General features: G+C 37.4%; 1 protein-coding gene across 6 annotated transcripts in view; it reads right to left on the bottom strand.

Annotated features, from left to right (window-relative positions):
* Positions 1-18,938, bottom strand: part of Ppn (proteoglycan-like sulfated glycoprotein papilin) — a 61,390-nt gene that overhangs the window by 3,787 nt on the left and 38,665 nt on the right. For 2 of the 6 annotated variants that reach the window (XM_081973911.1, XM_081973906.1), the window contains exons 3-36: positions 18,149-18,385; positions 14,920-14,999; positions 14,693-14,843; positions 14,512-14,635; positions 14,203-14,456; positions 14,010-14,145; positions 13,718-13,894; positions 13,504-13,664; positions 13,262-13,450; positions 12,865-13,044; positions 12,624-12,806; positions 12,423-12,564; positions 12,290-12,364; positions 12,068-12,240; positions 11,774-12,012; positions 11,517-11,725; positions 10,546-11,148; positions 10,142-10,354; positions 9,916-10,080; positions 9,490-9,867; positions 7,908-8,072; positions 7,620-7,799; positions 7,199-7,375; positions 6,958-7,134; positions 6,467-6,646; positions 6,176-6,346; positions 5,447-5,905; positions 5,144-5,392; positions 4,887-5,093; positions 4,574-4,783; positions 4,181-4,414; positions 2,373-2,585; positions 2,167-2,300; positions 1,957-2,107 (exon numbers count right to left, since the gene is read on the bottom strand). In XM_081973911.1, the coding sequence (XP_081830037.1) occupies positions 1,957-2,107; positions 2,167-2,300; positions 2,373-2,585; positions 4,181-4,414; positions 4,574-4,783; positions 4,887-5,093; positions 5,144-5,392; positions 5,447-5,905; positions 6,176-6,346; positions 6,467-6,646; positions 6,958-7,134; positions 7,199-7,375; positions 7,620-7,799; positions 7,908-8,072; positions 9,490-9,867; positions 9,916-10,080; positions 10,142-10,354; positions 10,546-11,148; positions 11,517-11,725; positions 11,774-12,012; positions 12,068-12,240; positions 12,290-12,364; positions 12,423-12,564; positions 12,624-12,806; positions 12,865-13,044; positions 13,262-13,450; positions 13,504-13,664; positions 13,718-13,894; positions 14,010-14,145; positions 14,203-14,456; positions 14,512-14,635; positions 14,693-14,843; positions 14,920-14,999; positions 18,149-18,385 (6,976 nt within the window). The remainder of the gene's footprint in view (positions 1-1,956; positions 2,108-2,166; positions 2,301-2,372; positions 2,586-4,180; positions 4,415-4,573; positions 4,784-4,886; positions 5,094-5,143; positions 5,393-5,446; positions 5,906-6,175; positions 6,347-6,466; positions 6,647-6,957; positions 7,135-7,198; positions 7,376-7,619; positions 7,800-7,907; positions 8,073-9,489; positions 9,868-9,915; positions 10,081-10,141; positions 10,355-10,545; positions 11,149-11,516; positions 11,726-11,773; positions 12,013-12,067; positions 12,241-12,289; positions 12,365-12,422; positions 12,565-12,623; positions 12,807-12,864; positions 13,045-13,261; positions 13,451-13,503; positions 13,665-13,717; positions 13,895-14,009; positions 14,146-14,202; positions 14,457-14,511; positions 14,636-14,692; positions 14,844-14,919; positions 15,000-18,148; positions 18,386-18,938) is intronic. The other 4 variants (XM_081973907.1, XM_081973908.1, XM_081973909.1 and 1 more) reach the window with 4 other exon arrangements.

Below are 18,938 nucleotides of genomic sequence, written 5' to 3' on the forward strand. Positions count from 1 at the left end.
AGGGGCGTGTATAAAGCTTCGTCACGTTTAAAATTTTGCGTGTATTGTCAGTCAGAAAGTAGAGATCTTTGGCTGCAAATTTGCACTAAAACAACCTTATACCAAAGCAAATCAAAAATATCTTGACCGAAATAACATTTTTTATTTATGAGAAGTCACCGTTTGGATCATAGAATTCCGTCTAAATTTGAAACCTAATTTATTTACCAAAATTCGCAGAGATGTATCACCAATATGTAGTATTTCTTTAACTTTAAGCTCTTGATTTAGGTTCTGGATGGTTACATGTTTCTCTAAAATAAATACAACAAATTAAAAATTTAATAAGACATTCTGAGTGATGCTGTAGTATCTCATATCTCATTTTCAGGTTGCAATCCACTTATTTTATTTTAAACCCGCTGGAAAACATTTTAGACGCTTATTTTATTTTTTCTATGACTTTATTATTAATATGTTTGAAGAAATTTATATGAAACATCTATATAATGCAAACCAAAAATCTCAGTCTCTGGAGGCAATGAAATGTCAATAAATGTTTCTTACAAAAATAGATATATTTTACTATTATTAACATACTATCGTTGTACATATCATATAATGTATTTCGAACATCCATTTTAATGCTTTCAGATAAATCAGTGGTCTTGACCCGTCGATAACGCCTCGATTTAGGTTTTCTAGGTGAGGAAATCATAAGATTACTTGCTTGCTTTTCTCGAATCGAATAAACAGTTTTGCGGAAAATTTTCAAAGCAGCTACAACCTTCTAGTATCAAAAAAAATACATCAGTAAGAATATGTAAGGTCTTAAAATTTCTTATTTTCTTCCTGAACAGATGATAAAGCTTCTAAAGGTCTTCCATTAGTTTTTTCCAATTCAAAATATTCACAAAGGTTAAGCATTAAGAACTGCTGGGATTGTCTGTAGAGAATTTTTCCAGGCTTTTCTAAAAAAATACTGTAATAGTAAGTAATTCCGAATTTAGGAAAAACCAAATGGCTAAATAAAAATCATAATAGACACTCCCACTTTTTTTTCAAAACAGGTTAGTAATTGTGCCAATTTTGGTTAGATCGTGACAGCCGACATAAAAAAAATAAAAATATTAATAATAATATTATGAAAGTACTTACAGTATGTTAAAAGCGTAGAAACAATAGCTCTTAAAAGAACTGTGGTGGTGTGGTAAATAGAAAACTTTATAAATGATTAACAACACAAAGAAACCGAAAAAAATTAATAGTAAACAAATCAAATAAATTTCGATGGTTGTCAAACTAACAATGACTGAAATAGAAGCGCTAATCAGTAAATGTTTTTTTTGGAAGACATTCACTTAGATATTTACCCTTTCTGAAAGTGAACAATAGACAAGGATGAAGTTAATAATGCATGTCTACTTCTAAATCACAGGGGGATGACGCACGGGTAAACTCAGACCGCGAGAACAGTAGTTAAGAACGGAAAATATTTAGAATCTTAGAAATAGTGCTTTTACATATAAAATGATTTGAAGAAGAAACCAATATAAATCAATGAAATAGACAACCATAGGATTGATTTGTAACCATTCTCTTTTATCATATTGATTACGCAACATATAGTAAGAAAGCAATATTTTTCCTAAGTGAAAAAAACCTGTTCTGTATTTTTTTTAATCTTCTGTGAGCAAGTTTATAGTCTTTAAAGTATCATTAAGGGCACGAACATAGTGGAGCAAAGCGTAGAAAACAAACATACAGTATTAAATTGGCTGACACATAGTGACAAGTAAAGCGTAGACTCAAAATTGCATCTTAATTTTTGTCGCTTTGCTCCACTATGTTCGTACTCTTAGAAACAATAAACAGTTATTTTAAATTTTTAGAATTCTTGGTTTGTGTACTTCATTGCGTAACATAAAAACCGAACGCAACCTAAAAAACTTCCCTCGCATTAAAACCTGTACTTACCAGTTACTTCCAGTTTAATTTTGTTCTGAATAGGCTGTCCAATGTTGTTATCGGCCGTACATAAATAAACCCCAGCATCCGTTTCGTGAAGCGTCACAATTTGCAAAGTCTGATCCAATCTAACTCTATATCTAGGCTGCGTCCCATCAATCTGAAACGCACACACACTCGTTACTTTATCATTTGACCAAAAATGTCGTTATTTATTACAATCAGGTTGTCTTTGCTCCACACTATTCTAGGGTTCGGATTGCCGCTTACAGCGCAATTCAAAATAGCTTGATCGCCCAGCAAAGCTAGCACTTCCGGCACGTAAATTGTCACGTCAATTTTAGGAGGGTAATCTGTCAATAATTTATAGTTAGGCCACACCATTGTTTTGTCAAACCGTTCTTCGACAAAATGACGGAACTTACAAGTGTCAACGTAGGGGGCTGTGGTGTAAGCCGGTTCCTCCGTTTGGCTGATAATTTCTTGAGGTCTTTGAGGCTCGACGCATATGGTGCCAGTACCGCAATCGGTACTGCAACATTTGAGGTTGAGTGAACAGTCCGCGTCCGTACGACATTCGTTTTCGCAGCGGTTGTCCGGTTGCGTGAGTGGATAAGGACACTGTCCGGTCTTATTGTCTGAATATGACAAAAGCATCAAAAAAAGATTCTTCAATTATATCAATTATAATTATATACTATACAGTGCGTTTTTTTTTTAACGCGCAACATAGGATTTTACATGTTAAATTTTTAAGCCCCTGTTAGACCATGTTATTTTGGAACTACAGGTCTAAAACTTGACGGGTGTGTTTTTAGTACCCTGAAGCTTAAGTAAATTTACCAATTTAGTCTAAAAAGTAATTAAAAACTGGCAAAAAATCATTTTTTTTCGAACAGATATTATTGTTTCATACTCCCTGTATGCATTGTTGTTCTTTGTTGTTTTTGATACTGGCAGGGCAGGTAGCAGGTAGAGTGACACATTTTGACTGTATCACGACCCGACATCTTTTGAACGTCAAAAGGGCATTTTATGATTGTTTGGGATGCTGTTTGGCTTCATACGGAGGTCAATAATTAATTTATAAAAATACTTCTTTTGTTCTTAACTTTCTTGATATAAAGTTAATATTCGCATTTTGATCACCCTGTTTTACTTTCTGCCAAATTTATAGTATCAAAAACAAGAAGTACCGATCATACATACAGGGAGAATGGAAAGATAAAATCTTTTCGAAAAAAGATGATTTTTTGCAAGTTTTTAATCACTTTTTAGGCCGAATTGGTAAACTTACTTAAGCTGCAGGGTACGAAACAGCCACCCGTCAAGTTTTATACTCGTAGTTACAAAATAACATGGTCTCACATGTGCTTAAAAATTTAACACGTAAAATCCTATGTTGCGCGTTAAAAAAACGCACTGTATAATTCATTAATTATATCGACACTGGCGCGTTTTGACTTTATATTATTAAATAGGAATCAGACAAAAGTGGATAAATCAATTTTTTGTACTAAATTTTCCTGAATGTTTACTAAAGTTTGTTTACTATTTTGAATAGTCCGTTTTGAGCAAAACCTATTGTCAAGCAAAAAGGAATAAATTGAAATAAAAAGATGAAAAACTTCCAAAGAAAAAGTGATAATCAAGGCATTAATGGAAAATACATAAAGAAAGTAGAACACAAAAAAAATCAAGACTGTCATTAAATAAATTCCATCAGGAACATTATTTAAAACTTCAGCAAAAGATGATAAATTAATTTCCATCAAGCAAAATAAAATGAATCTATTTGTTCATTTGTAACAACATTATATCTAAGTAATTAGTATCAATAATATTTATAGTAGTAGATGTCATCATTCACAACTGAATCATCTGTGTTGTGTAAGAAAAACTATTAGTGTAATTCGATTTTTGTCTCTAGCTTAAAATTACCTTAAATGGATTGGTTATGCACTTTTGTCTGATTGCTCCTTAATTGATCACACTTCATTAAAAAGTCTGTATAATGAGAAATTGTTTTATTACTATTTCGGTAACTAATGGGTAAACAAAACGCGAAACAACAAACTCCAAACTCAAAAAGTTTACGGCTTTTACCCACTTCATTTCAGATTACTAACAAACTTTTTCCAATAAATCAACTATGAGGATTATTATTGTTTGAAGATAAAAGTGTATTTTCTAGACTTTGAGTGTATGTTCTTATAGAGAAATTTAAACTTACTTTCTCTGCATACTGCAACAAATTCTGCATCCTGCGGTGACGTACGATTCAAATTGAAATCAATGCCACAAGCACTGCCCTCAGGACAATTGACTTCTTCACAAGGTTTCCTACACTGGCATACAGCACAATCATTGTCGTCCACATAGGATTCGATACCGTAGGGACACCGTAAGGTGACGCACTCGTCGAATTTGGTCTGACATTGCCTGGCCACTTCCGGTACCACAGCAGCTACAAATTGAAACCAAATCAGAAAAATTCTGACAGTCGCGTATTTTGAAGCTTTGATAAAAATGGAGAAAAATAGCAGAATATTGTCAAATTAATAAGCGTGTGAAGGTGCGAATGTGACGGTGGTCAGGTCAAGCGTGAGGGGCGGCGCTCACTTACGAGGTTCAGTGTTGGGCAGGAAATTTTTACAGTACTCCAAACAAGACTGGAACGATACGAAATTGTTGTGATTGCCTCCGCAGCCACTGTAAATGAACACTTTGCATTCGCCTTGGGTGTTGTCAAAGTACCATCGTTTGTGATTCAGTTCCGGACAGCTGCCTTGATCGGCAGGTTGCTGACATACTTCTAAAGGTTTAAGTATGTTGTCTACATTTTTAACTTATTTTTTACTAAAACCTATTTAGACAAACCTTCTACACTACTATCACAAAGAATTAAAAACCTAGGAAAATTAAAATTTGACACTGACCTGCTGGTGTAATAGTTTGTGAAGGTTTAGGCTGAGGAGGACGTTCTCCACAGTAGTGCTGGCACTCTTCGACAGAACTGAACCGATTACCGTTGCCCTGACATCCGCCATAAATAAACGATTCACATTTTCCACTCTCCTTGTTGAAGAAGAACTTATCGAAATTCGCTTTACATGGACCCGCATCCTTTTCCAACTCGCAAGCATCTACCAAAATTAGCATTATCCATGAATTTATATAAAATAATATAGCAAACCTTGTCCACGATAAGGTCCACACTGCCTCAAGCAATCCTCCTCGCTGTAGTACTTATTACGATTGCCACCACATCCACTATAAGTGAATGATCGACAGTCTCCAGTGTTCCGGTCGTAGTAGTAGAACGGATACTGTTCAGTACAATTTCCTGGATCTGGATCGCCGTAGCAATTTTCGTCGTAGACTGGTGGCGGTTGAGTGGTGACTTGTGGTACTTGTGGTATTTGTGGTACCGGCCTACTAGATCCTGAAATATTTAACAGAAAAATATATTTTTAATCAATCAATCAAAAAAACTTACCGCAATATTGTAGACATATATCCTCCGTTTCAAAGTTGTTGTAATTACCGCCACAACCGCCATAAGTAAAGTTCTTACAAACGCCCTCATTACCGTCGTAGTAGTAGTGAGTAACATAGTCCGGACACGGTCCAGGATCGGGATAAGTTGAGCAAATTTCGTCCAAAGTGGGCGGTCTGGATGTGGGACCCGCAATTTGCGGGGGCGCCACTGGAGGTTGAGTTTGCGCGGGCGGTTCCGGGTAAGATTCGGATGGAAGCACTGATTGTGGAGGTGGAGGCAGTTCCTCCCGAGCGCATTCTGATTCGCACTCTTCTTGAGTTTGGAAGTTGTTGCTGTTGCCACCGCATCCGCCGTAATAGAATTGATTGCAACGTTTGTATCTGGTGTCCCAATACCAGCGGGTGGCGTAGTTGCCACATTCGCCAATGTCCGCCGGTAGATGGCAGGTGTTCCTTGCTGTATTAAGCACAAATGAGATTGTAGCAAATTATTGATACAAATAAATCTATAGAAACCCAATAATATGATGACAATAATTAGCTAAACAATAATATGTGAAAATTCCATCAAATGTATGAATACCAAGAGTACCTTTTATACTGTTATAAATGTATAGTAGAATTAATACAAGTTAACATTTATAGGTAACATTTTATCGCATAATGCTGTTAGTTATGAACTGAAACTATAATGGGCATTTACAATTCTTCAAATGCGCAAACTTACCAACTTCATTTGGACAATCCGCTTCGCATGCATCTTTAGTATCAAAATTGTTTTTGTTACCATTACACCCAGAATAATAGAACGGTTGGCAACGTTGCAACTGTGACCCATAATACCATTTAGCTTCGCGTGCCGTGCAATTACCCTCATCCTTTTGTATCGTGCAATAATCTAACAACCACCCAAACGTCAATTCAAGCATTACAGTAATTATTCTAGCCATTAATAAACATAATTTTCTAATTAGTTTGTATTTTTTGGTGCTACAACGTGTAACAAAAACGTACTTACCTCTTTTTTTGCCTGGGGTAGCGCACCTTTGTTTACAAGCCTCCAAAGTGAGGAAATTGTTATTGTTGCCACGACATCCACCGTAAACAAATTCTTGGCATTGGCTAGAGTCTTTGTCGAAGTAGTAACGTCTGTGCTGCCCTCTACAGGGACCTTCAGCTTTAGACTGCTCACAGGGATCTACAATAGAAATAAAGTCGAGAATTGCTTATTTGTGTTATTAAAATAAGTTTGGAAGTCTATAATAATCCTATAAGAGAAATATAGAATTTATAATGTCATAAATTGGAAATTCCTAACAGTTGTATTTACCCTTGATAAGTTAAAGCATAAATTTCAACACTCGTTTGTAGCAAAAATACAATGCAACGTAGAAGATATCTTTACAAAAAACAAACAATTACCTTGTGTCCTCTCGTTAAACCACATAATTTACTTTGTTGTTAATGTTAGATGAACATGAACAAAAAAAAGTAATACAAAATACATACCAGCACTGTCGTCTTTTGAACAAAGCTCAGAACACTCTTCCCTCGATTCAAATCTGTTGTTATTGCCCAAACAGCCTCCGTAAACAAACTGCGAACACTGTCTGGCCTGTTTGTCGTAGTACCACTGCAAAAAGTACCCATCGCAGGACCCGTTGACTTTCGGCAGGTTGCAACGCTCTGAGTTCACAATTATGAGAATTTTGTTTGTTGTTTCAAACTGGTATTTCCCAGTGGGACTTACCGATTCCTTGGGGCTTAACACAAACACCTTCGCATTCCTCTTTAGTTTTAAAGCGGTTCTCATTGCCATCACAGCCGCCGTACCAAAAGCGGGAACAACCGCCATAGGTCATGTCGAAGAACCATTTGACGGTGTAATTGCGGCAGGTTCCACGCTCTTTGGGTAGAGAACAGGCTTCTACAAATTAGAACTGTGCTATATTTTTCTAGTACAATTTTCTATCAGATTGATATAGGACGAGAGTTTTACAACACACTTGACAAGTTTCATAATATTGTCCTGTTATTAATTGTTATAATTTTTAACAGACAAAACCATCATCATTTTTAGCAGTTTTGTAAAATATACCTAAAGTTTTACCAGATTATTATTTCTGGAGCGATTCAAAACATACAAAATGATATTCTTATCGTCATTTTACCTTGTCGGTCCACTGGTATTTCTTCGCAGCCTTTGAAGTCCTCACCCTGCGCTGTAGTTACACCATCCAAGCAACAGCCGTACTTAGTCACATCGCAGGTACAGCCTTCCTCATTTGGACCTTTAGCTGCAGTTTTTTCATCCGAACAACAACCGAATTCTGACGATCTACAGTCGCAACCTATTGTTAATGAAAAAACCCATCATCAGAATAAATTCAAAATTTAAAAGCAATGTTAATTGCATATCATGTGTGTAGTAGTAAGAAACACATATTTTTTAGTTATACCTTGTTGATGTGGCCCTTGAGCTACAGTAACGCCATCCGGACAACAGCCGAACTGGAAGGTGTGACACAAGCAACCTTCGTAATCAGGACCAGCTGCAGAAGTGACGTCATCTGGACAACAACCATACTGGCTGTACTGACAGCCGCAACCTTCGTTTTCGTAACCTAGAAATTTTGATGAGTTATTATACAGTTTCTTTAGTACTTTGTCAAACTCAATGAATATATTAGGTTCGTTGCATTAAGTACATTTTTGAGCTAGTCAATCTATGATTATTCACCACACTATTGTACAAACATTGAATTTTAATTTTAACATTTGTCAAATTTAAATACAGGGTGTCCGCCGGGAAGGTTAGTACTTTGTTTTGCCGCCATTGTGGTAAATGTTAGTCTTGACAGTTCATATTTGGTAGTCGTGAAGTACACACGTGGCAAATTTATTATGGGAAAATTTTCGATAAACCAACGTGTTTTAATCGTTAAAACATTTTATTAAAATCAATCATCGATTACTGTGACGATGCGAAAGTTACGTGAAATTTTTGGGAGAAACAACGTGCCAACAAAACGCACTATTTATCGTGTAGTGAATGATTTCGAAGAAAGAGGGTCTGTAAGTGATAGGCCCAAGCATGGGCCACAACGTACTGCAAGATCGGCTGAAAACATTACTGCTGCTCAAGAAAGTGTTCAAAACAATCCATCAACCTCAATTCGACGCTTGGTCTTCAAAGAACAAGTTTGGCCACAATTTTGCACAAGGTTTTGCATTTGTTTCCATTTAAAATTCAGTTGACACAAGAGCTTCTTCCACAAGACCATTTACGCCGCCGTACATATGCCAATAGGATGTCACAGCTCGCCCGATCAACCCCGAATGAGTGACACATAATGAGTGAACAAACAGAATAGTCAGTTCTGGGCAATGCAAAACCCTCAAATTATTCCATCAGTCACCTTTACATCTATCAAAAGTGACAGTCTGGTGTGCAATTTGGTCAGGAGGAATCATTGGACCTTACTTCTTTGAAAATCAAAACGGCGTAACGGTAACTGTGAATGGGGAGCGATATCGTGATATGATTGAAAACTTTTTAACGCCAAAACTACATGCTTTGGGCTTGATTAACATGTAGTATTAACAAGACAGTGCCACATCGCATACAGCCAGGATTACAATGGAATTACTGCGAGACCTCTTTCCACAACAAGTTATTTCAAAAAATGGTGATGTTGATTGGCCTCCACGGTCGCCTGATTTAACTGCTCCGGACTTCTTTTTGTGGGGATATTTAAAAAGCAAGGCTTATGCAAACAAACCAGAAACGCTTGAGCAACTCAAACAAAATATTCGTGATGAAATTAATGAAATACCTCGTGAAATGTATGAGAATGTAATGAAAAATGTGCTCAAAAGGGCTCGCATTTGTGAGGCTAACAGAGGCGGACATTTATCTGATATAAGATCCATTCTGTTTCATTTAATCAAAAATTATAAACAAACAGAGTAGTATACCTTCCCGGCGGACACCCGTATAACCACCCTAGAAAGCAATACAACAAGATCAAATCAAAATACCTTTAGCTGCTGTAACACCATCAGGACAACATCCAAATGATAACAATTGACAGGCGCAACCATCTCCGTTAGGTCCTATAGCTGGCGTGACGTCATCAGGACAACAACCGAACGCTGAACTAAGACAACAGCCTTCAGCTCTGTAGCCGTGCGCTGGTGTTTTCTGGTCCGGGCAACAGCCGTACGTCGAGTTGGAGCATGGCAACTTACAGCCTTGATACTGTGGTCCTTGTGCTTGCGTACCGTCCGGACAACACCCGTAAGTGCTGTTTTTGCAGTCTTCAGTTGAAGGTGGTACTGCAGACAGAGCTGGTTCTTTTTCTTTGACCTCCTTTGGTTTATCTGGTTCGCAGCCTTTTTGGCGCGGGCCTTTGGCTTCTGCAATTCACCCAATCAAACGTTGAAAGCAAATAAAAGGAAGATTACCAGTGACGTTGTCTTTGCAACATCCCCACTTGGAAGAAACGCACGCTGGTGGTTTAGGTGGACAACCTTCCTCGTCGTTGCCTTCTGCCGGAGTTTTCTTGTCCCAACAACAGCCAAACAACGTTTCATTACAATGACTGCCAGGACAACCCCTATTTTTAGGACCTATAACAATTAACAAATCGAGCTGTTATTAAAAAAAAATTAGTTTGTTAAATATAAATACCAAGTGCAGCAGACACTCCATCAGGGCAGCAGCCGTAAGTAGATTCCTTGCAGGTTTTCGGAGTTGGACAGCCTTTATCGAAGGGACCTTCAGCAGCATGAATATTATCCCAACAGCAACCGTAAGTGCTCGTTTTGCATTGTAGGATTTTCCTTCTTTTGCACATTCGCTGTTTCTTCTTAAATATTTCGGTGATATGGGTTGTGGGCCAGGCTAAGAATAGAAACGATATGGTCATATCTTAAATTAATATCACAATTTTATAAAATAAAGTATTATTTAAAGCTGTTAAGTTAAAACGCTACCTTTCATTATCAATGATTTAAAAATGGAGAAAAAAATCTTAAACAAATACTATACAGAACTTGGTCAATAATTTATACAATTTTTAATCAATAACTTACTTATACTCTCACTTTCTGCTTCAGTGGTTGAAGAGAAAATATCGTACTCTGTACTACCGCTAACTTCTGTCGTAACATCGGTAGAACCACTGATCTCAGTTGTAGATGTAGTGGAAGCAATAGATTCTTCAGTAGACGTGAAAATGGTAGACGTGAAAATGGTAGTCTCAGTTGGACCACTTTCTGACGTGAGCTCTGCAACCGTACTGCCAGTGGACGCTTCAGTGGTAGTTTCTGATGCTGCTGAAGCTTCTGTTGTAGAACCAGTCATCTCTCCTGACTCCTCATCTCCTGCAATTACTCTAGGAGGTGGGGTAAGATCTTCACTGGGCTCGTTCTCAATAATAATTTCGTTCGATGAAGTGGCAGTAGTAGTTTCAGTCTCACTGGATTCACTAGTACTAGCAGGAATGGTACTAGCATCTGTGGTGCTCTCGCTTGTAGACGAATCCGTGGTGGTTTCAGTGGAAGACTCCGAAGTTGATGGAGATTCTTCCGACGTCTCTGTGGTTATAATAGTAGTACTATACTCGGTGGTACTCTCCGATGTAGGTTGTTCTGTGGTAGTTGATTCCGCTTCCGTAGTGCTAGGGCTAGAAGAATCTGAAAAGAAAACTCGGATGTAATTTGCAAGTGACAACTTAAAAAAGACAATCCAGTTAAGTGACCTTTGCATCTACAAGTAAGGCAATTGTCCTCATTTATGTACGGCACTATTTCTGAATTGGGACAGTGGATTTTTTCGCATTCATCAAATACTCGTTGACATTGATGCTCGTCGTCTATAACTGAAAGAAAAAAACGAAAAGAACGCGAGTGTCAGCCTACTTTGCAGACTATAAAAGTCAGTCACTGATGATGATACCAATAAAATGGTTTTTATCAATTGCTGTTTATAACGTTAAAAATGGCGCTCTCAAGGTAGTTCTCTTCACTCTGTAGCATAATAAAACATAAATTACTAAAATTACCTGTAGTTCTCTCTTGAGTAGTCTCATCAGTATCAACTGGCGTCGTACCTTCAGATGACTCTGCTTCGGTTGAGCTAGCAACTTCAGAGGTCGTTTCGAAGCTGGATTCTGAGCTTGCCTCCGTACTACCGACAGTAGTAGTTTCTGATCTCTCTGCGCTGACCGTTGAACCTTCTGACGTCGCAGTCTCTGACGCTCCTACGGTCATACTAAAAATCCAAGTAAACAAAGCATTTTCTAGATAACACGTTCTTCACCTGACGGGTTCCTCGTCAGTTACAATCGAAGGCTCAGTGCCTGAAGCCTCTTCAGTAACTTCAGGACTTGGCGATGTGCTCAAGGTAGATTCGTAATCTCCCGAGCCGGTTAAAGGTGTTTCGTCAATGGTAGTACCGTCACTCATCATAATATCGTAGATAGAGTACGCAGTTTCGATGCCTTCCGTGGTGGTTCCTGTGCTTTCTTCAGTTGGTTCTGTTTCTTCTTCTTCTTCTTCCTGTGGTTACGATTATAGTAACGGAAAAATGGCAGGAAGGAATGTTTTGACTTACTACAACACCCAGAACGTCCACCCATTCTCCATCATCGCAACTGTCTGCCGGAACTACTTCGTAGTCCTCTTCACTGTCTTTTTTATCCGATTCTTCAGCTTGTGGTTCGGTAGTGAATTCGAAACTTTTAGTTAGTTCTGATAGATCCGATGGAGAAATTTCAGTGGAAGTGACTGTGGTACAATAATTGTTACAAACTTTCTGGAAAACTAAAAAACTCACCTTCAGTGGCTTCTGGGGTGGTTTTCTTATCTTGAATGTCCAGTGGTGTGTTTTTGTCTACTGGTAGTTCCGAGTCTATAAAAGAAAGCAAAACACTTCAGTCAATTGTGTAGAGTAAATGAAAAGTGAATACCTTCAGTACAAGCCTGTTCATTACAATCCTCGTGAGAGAAAATAATGGAATCGGCATCGCAATGCGAAACATCCACCACCTCATTGGCTTTGATGCACACCACCTTCTTTGTTCTCTCACCCCCGCCGCATGCTTTAGAACACTTGAAAGCGACAAATCCTAACAAAAAATTCTTCCAGCTTGAAATCAAATAATGCTCACCTCTCCCCAAGGCCCACTAAACCACTCTCCATCGCATTCTTCTTTACCGGTGCAATTTTTGATGGTTTCGAAGGTTCTAGATTGGTCGCACTTCTCGTTTTCCACTTTCTTAACACCTTCCGGTGTGGACAAACCGCAGAACAGTGTTCTGGTTTGGATACCCTTACCACACTTAGCTGAACACTGCATTAAAATTGTTGGTTCTTCTAATGTAATAATACTTTTTTTTTCAAGTACCCACCTCGCTCCATTGAGAGGCGTACCACAAATAGTTGCAGGACGCATTGGTGGGGCCATCGCACTCCCTTACACTGGCAGGTTTTGTAGATTCCTCGCACAAATCGTCAGCATATATTTGACCGCTTGCAGTTGCACAGAAAATTTTTCGGGTCTCGTTAGTTAAGCCACAAATTGAATCGCACTAGAAAATGTCATTTATATTTATTTTTAGCTGAAAACTATTATGATTGTACAGAAATACTGCTTTTTTCGTTAAGTGCAGTTTTTACAACAAATTGGACCTAGACTATTCAAAAGTTGTATGAAATGACATTTCTGAATTATTATTACAAAATTTTGATTCTCTTGACTTTAATCATAAAATGATATGAAAGAAATAAAATAAAGGTAAAACTTACCCCGCTCCATTCAGAAGTAATCCAATCCACGCCTTCACAGGGTCGATTAAAGCAACTCTGTTCAACTTCCGGTTTCGGTTCTATAGCTTCACAATCCGCATCCTCCAAAACCTGGATTTTGTTCTTCTCATCTTTAATAAAGCACTGAACGTTACGGGTCTGTTTACCATCTCCACATAAATGGTCGCACTGAAAATAAAATTATCAGCAACCAATTATTTAATCAAGTTCGGGTATCGTACAGGTTTCCAAGGATCAGTATGCCATTGGGCGCATGTTACGCCCTTATTGCAGGCCTGTTCTTGAGGCGGCTTTGGATCTACACACTCCGATTCGTCAACAATGCCCGGATAACCATTAGCAATAATTCGTTGACACGATATTTCTCTTGTTTGTACTCCACCTAAAGACACACTGATACAGTATTTAATCAATTAAAATTAGGAATGTTTTAACCTTCTTCTCCGCATGGAACCGAACATTTTCCCCATGGATACGGTACCCAATTAGCTTCGCAAGCCACTTCACTACACTTCCTGGACGTTTCCGGTTTTCGGGATGCGTCGCACAACGTTTCGTCCACTGGTTCCAAGGTTTTTCTGCCAGCGCAGGACACATTTCTGTGTTGTACACCTTTGAACAGTTAGAAAACAACAGTACAGAACAGTTAGTACTTATAGTAAATAAAATTAGCTACCAATAGGAAGCTTAATTAATATTTTTACTACTTTAATTGCTCAAAACATACCTCCACCACATGTAGCCGTACACGGTGTATACTCATCAAACGTCCAAGCATACGTTTCATACTCAGAACCAGGTTGAACGTTCGTAGGCAAACTGTACTTGTATTCGACTGGAACGGTTGCATCTTGATAGAGTAACTGAAAACAGCTTGAAAATTACTGCTTTAACAAGAAAAAATCAAAACTTAAACGTACGACTATGAAAATTGGTTCATCAATTGGCCCCAAAGTGTAAATCTTGTCTGGAGCGGCAAATCCTTGAGGATACCGTTCGTAATGAAACTTGCTCCCGGCAAAGTCGATCGATCTGGGAAAATCGATTCTCCAGTTACCATTCAAATAATAGTGGCCCGATGTGTTTCTTATAGCCAAGTAATTGTTGGAAGGAGCCGTTTCCTCAACGACAATGTTCGTAGCCCCAGCGGGAATGAGAAGAATGTCATTATACCCTAAATCACAATCATATTAGCTTATAAATCAGATTGGTAATTTACAGTTTCTTACCAACTTGCATATCATTCAGATCTAAAGTATTGGTGATGGTATTACAGGTACTGCCATCACCTCCACATATCCTACATTCATCTTCTTTAAGGTACGAACCGAGCATCATGTCACATCCGACAGGCTGAAAATCACGTCAAATTTAGTACAGACATTTAACAGGCTCTCTAGTAGCACTTACCTGACATTTTCCATTAACACAAACGTCCAGACTTTCGTCATTGCACCTGGTACCATCAACAACTTGGGAAGCGTGCCTGTAGTAAAACCGTTGCCCCCTGGGCATACAATTTAGCTCACAAGGGTTGGGTCCTTTTGTGTACGGTACCCACCTGAAGGGTGCCATAAAAATATTAGCGTTAACACCTTAATTTTCGAGGGTGTTTATTATGTTTATGGTAGACTTACTGGTATTTAACGTTCTCGAATGGAATTTCGTCATATTCGGAACATTGTTGGGCTCGAAAGTCTCCAGTATCGGGACAATCCTGAAATTAACCGTAAACTATACAGTTTAAAAAATCAATTCACAGAACTATCACGGAAAATAACTTATAAATATGGGAACTAATAGTGCTTAATTAATCTTTACTATTTAAAAGCGGCATTTGGCCCTTTATCGCAGCGAGATCCTAATCGAGCGTTTCATCATCGAAAGCAATAAAAATTTTCGGTATTTTATTTAAGCCGTTTATTATACAAATGATTTGGACATTAATTAAAAAAACATTTTCTAAAGCTCAACTAATTATTCATTTTGACCGTAGATTGCTTTTTGGAAATGTTATGTTGTGATAACATTATTAACGCATATAGTGTCTAGTGAATTTGGTCAAGAGGCAAAATGCGTTTCTACTTATCACATTCCTCTACGTATAATATTGTTGTATATTTAATGAGCAAACAATTGACTAACGTGCTAGAGAAAGAGCTGTTTGTTCGGCTTACATAATGCAATAATGTGTGATGTGTGACTTAATCCATTCACATAACGCTAACAAACACTATTGTAACTCAGATATTTCACGATCAAAGTTCATACAGTAAAAATAAATATAGGAAAACTATTGACATTTCCACAAATAAACAAGCAGTAAATGAAGTTTAATTTCTTTCCTAAAAGTTTTGAAATTACAAAGTAAATATGCGATTAACGAGTGTCGTAAAAACGCCAAAAACAGCAAGACAAATTTATTTACTCAAGAAGCGTGGAAAGTTATTTTACAACCGTTCAATTTTTCACTTTTGTGATTTAATGATTTGAATTCCAGCCAGGGTCAACATAGGGTGAGTTAAAATGATTGTTTTTAATTTTTTATTTGTCTAGGAAAACCATACTTGTATATTCAATAATCAAATATTAAATCTACCAGTAATAGTTACAAACGGAAGCTCAAAAATATTTGTACAAAGACAAGGTGTTGAGTGTTACAGGAAAAGGAAGCAAAGATCATCCTGTACAAAAATCGTTAAATCAGTCGATATAAGTTCCTGCAGTGTATCTAAAACAAACACTGTTTCGCGAATCACCTATGTTTACATTGCGTACGCACTAAATCTAGTTTATGATTATTTTCCAAAAACCAAATAAATACAGTGACCTATTTTGCGTTTTACAGACTTGTCAGTAGGCGGAGTAACCGGTATTTTCTTACAGGGTGGTTCAAATTGATTGTAGGATAATTCAAGAGTGGAAAGTACATTAAAAATAAACTTCAAAGTGTCATATAAACTGTAGTCCAAAAGTGCCCTCTAGCGGAGTTAGAGCACCTTAAAGGTGAACCACTAAAACCATTTTGAAATGGTTATTTATACTTTTTTCAGTTTTTTAAAATGACAGCTTTAAATTTCTTTAAACTGTAATTTTGTAAATTAGTCTAAGTATGTCTTAAGTCAATCATGCACTTAAGGCCCGGTTGTAAAAACTAAGATTAAACTGAGTTCCGTATGAAAACCAAGTTTATCCTAAATACAGTGTTGCAAAACAGCGGTTTACATCTTAAACCTGGTTTTGACCTACGGTTTCAGTAAACCGTCGTTTTTCTTGGATTAGACCTGGCTTAACCTAAATTTTTACAAGTCGTACAGAGGTATTAAATTACGTTTCCTGTTTACTTTCTGAAATGGATCTAGAAAATGAACTTACAGATGATGAAGATTTTCTAGAACTAGTTAATATCTTGCAAGAAGGACCAAGAAGGCGTCGCGTTTTCAGAATAAGGCAAAATCATTTCTTACAATGGAATGAGCAACAGTTTTTAATGAGATTTCGTACCCAAAATTTCCTGAATTTTGTTATCTATGTCATCAATTTTGGTTTTCTTTTCAGGGCCTCCCCCAGTTCCATAGTTATAAATTTTTTCTTCTAAAAACTTCTTTTTTGTCTTTTTCTTCATGTTTTCATACTTCCTTCTTAGAATTATGGCAGATCGATAAGTTGTGCTGCTTGAATTAAATAAAGTTTCGATTTCAGCCCAGCAACCATTCTTTTTATTATTGGCCCCACTGTCTGTTTTTTTATTTTCTAATAGACTAGCAAACTTTTGCACCAAGGACAGAAGAAGTGCTTCTTCTGTGGATGAGAAATTAGATGTTCTTTTATTCTCTCCCATCTCCAACGGTCAAACGGAGCAGATTATAATAAACAATTAAACAAAACAAATATTTAAATAAATGAACTGTTGAGTACAGCGCCAAAAACAAGACAAGACAAGACAACTGTTGAGTTCAGTTGTCACGAATGTCACGTCACTTGTCTCAAATCGGATTTAACCTAATTTATTCTTCTCTTAAATGTTATTTTCCTCTCGATCATTGGTGCCAACATAAATAAAACGTAGTTTATATAAACTAGGTTTCAAATCGTCTTATACAACACATGACCCATTTAAACTTAGTTCTCACTTGAACCTGGTTTCACTGAACGTCCGCTTAAACCGTATGTTTACAACCGGCCCTAAGAGGTATTGCGAGTGTAAACTACGTTTAAGTTAAGGGTCGTTCAGACTGTGACAATAATCGTAGAGACAAGTAAAATGTACTGTCTGGACAACACTTAACTTTCATTGTCATTAATGACAGTCGAATGGATTTTAACGTCATTATTGTTCACAAACTTCTTCTAAAGTTACATGTCAATAATTTGACAACTAAGTACAATTGAAAGTGGCTTCGACGTCAATGAGTTCAGCAGTCACATGCTAAGAAAAACTTTAGCTTAGACAAAAGACGTATTTTGGCGTCAGTGTTTACTAGAGTGTTTACAATGTCTATCTCATTTTAACTCATTCTAATAAAACAAGATGGCCTATGTTACTACAACTTAAAACTCAGGTTAATACTTTCGCCAAAATACGCCTAAAATTGAAAAATAAAATATGCTTTCAATAACCCCCCCATTTGAACCGTCGTACTTTAAGTCTAGCTTAAGTTAAGTGTAGTCCAGACTGTAACTTTTTCCATTTGTATTGTCACAATCTGAAGCCAACTTTATTGCATTATGCAAATGGGGGTATAATAATGTATTGCTGGAAACTTAGTCCAATATTTTGGTTTCGAAAACTCGATTACTTAATTTGTTCTGTAGATATGTTGGAATAAAATTATACTAATAATTTAAAAAAAAACTAATACCGACCTGTGTATTACAAGAAAAGTGCCGCCGACTGGGCCCTACACACTCAAACCCATCTTGGCATTGCCTATATTGAGTGCTAACGCCTCCTCCACACGTCCTGGAACACGGACTAGGCTCCGTCCATTCCATCCATGGTCCCTCATCAGGACCATCACCACCTTCAATAACATAACTTTCGGGCAGATACAGATGAGCGCCTTGTTGCCGTTTGAATCTGTCTTTATAGTGTCTGATTCGCTGTAAAACGTTAATTCAATCAATTAAGTAATGGTTGGTTTGTGTGGTGCGTTTCGAATCTCGGCTGGTTAATTAGGTTCATTAAGCGGGAGATAATGCAAAAACGACACACAAAAGCTGCACGAGTATAATAAATCATAAAGTGTGCTGGGTAAGGTACTATTATCTTGCGGAGAGGTCTACCGGTTCAGATTACTTTGGGGGCCTTAGCAGAAAGCCAAAAAGACCCCACGCGAGATAATCGGGGACTTCGTAATGCATGGGATACACGTGCGTCGATTGGTTATCAGTATTAAGTCGGGATTCCCGTCCCGGATTATTCATTTTGTATTAAATTCAGATTGATGAATGTTTCCGTTAGAGTCACCGTTCATTTTGAAGCTTTATGACGCGAACCGAGTTTGACGTCATGATTTGACAGTTAGTCAAACAGTTGAGAACCTGATAATGAGTCACGGGACATGAGTATTGTTTAACGACAAAGAAGTCATGTGACTTCAGATATACTTGTTCGGGGTTGTTCTCATTGTACAGCAAAGTAACTTTTAAACTT

Source organism: Ips typographus, linkage group LG2, assembly GCF_016097725.1.
Source record: "Ips typographus isolate SLU linkage group LG2, UJ_Ityp_2.0, whole genome shotgun sequence".
In the NCBI taxonomy this organism is placed as follows: Eukaryota; Metazoa; Arthropoda; class Insecta; order Coleoptera; family Curculionidae; genus Ips; species Ips typographus.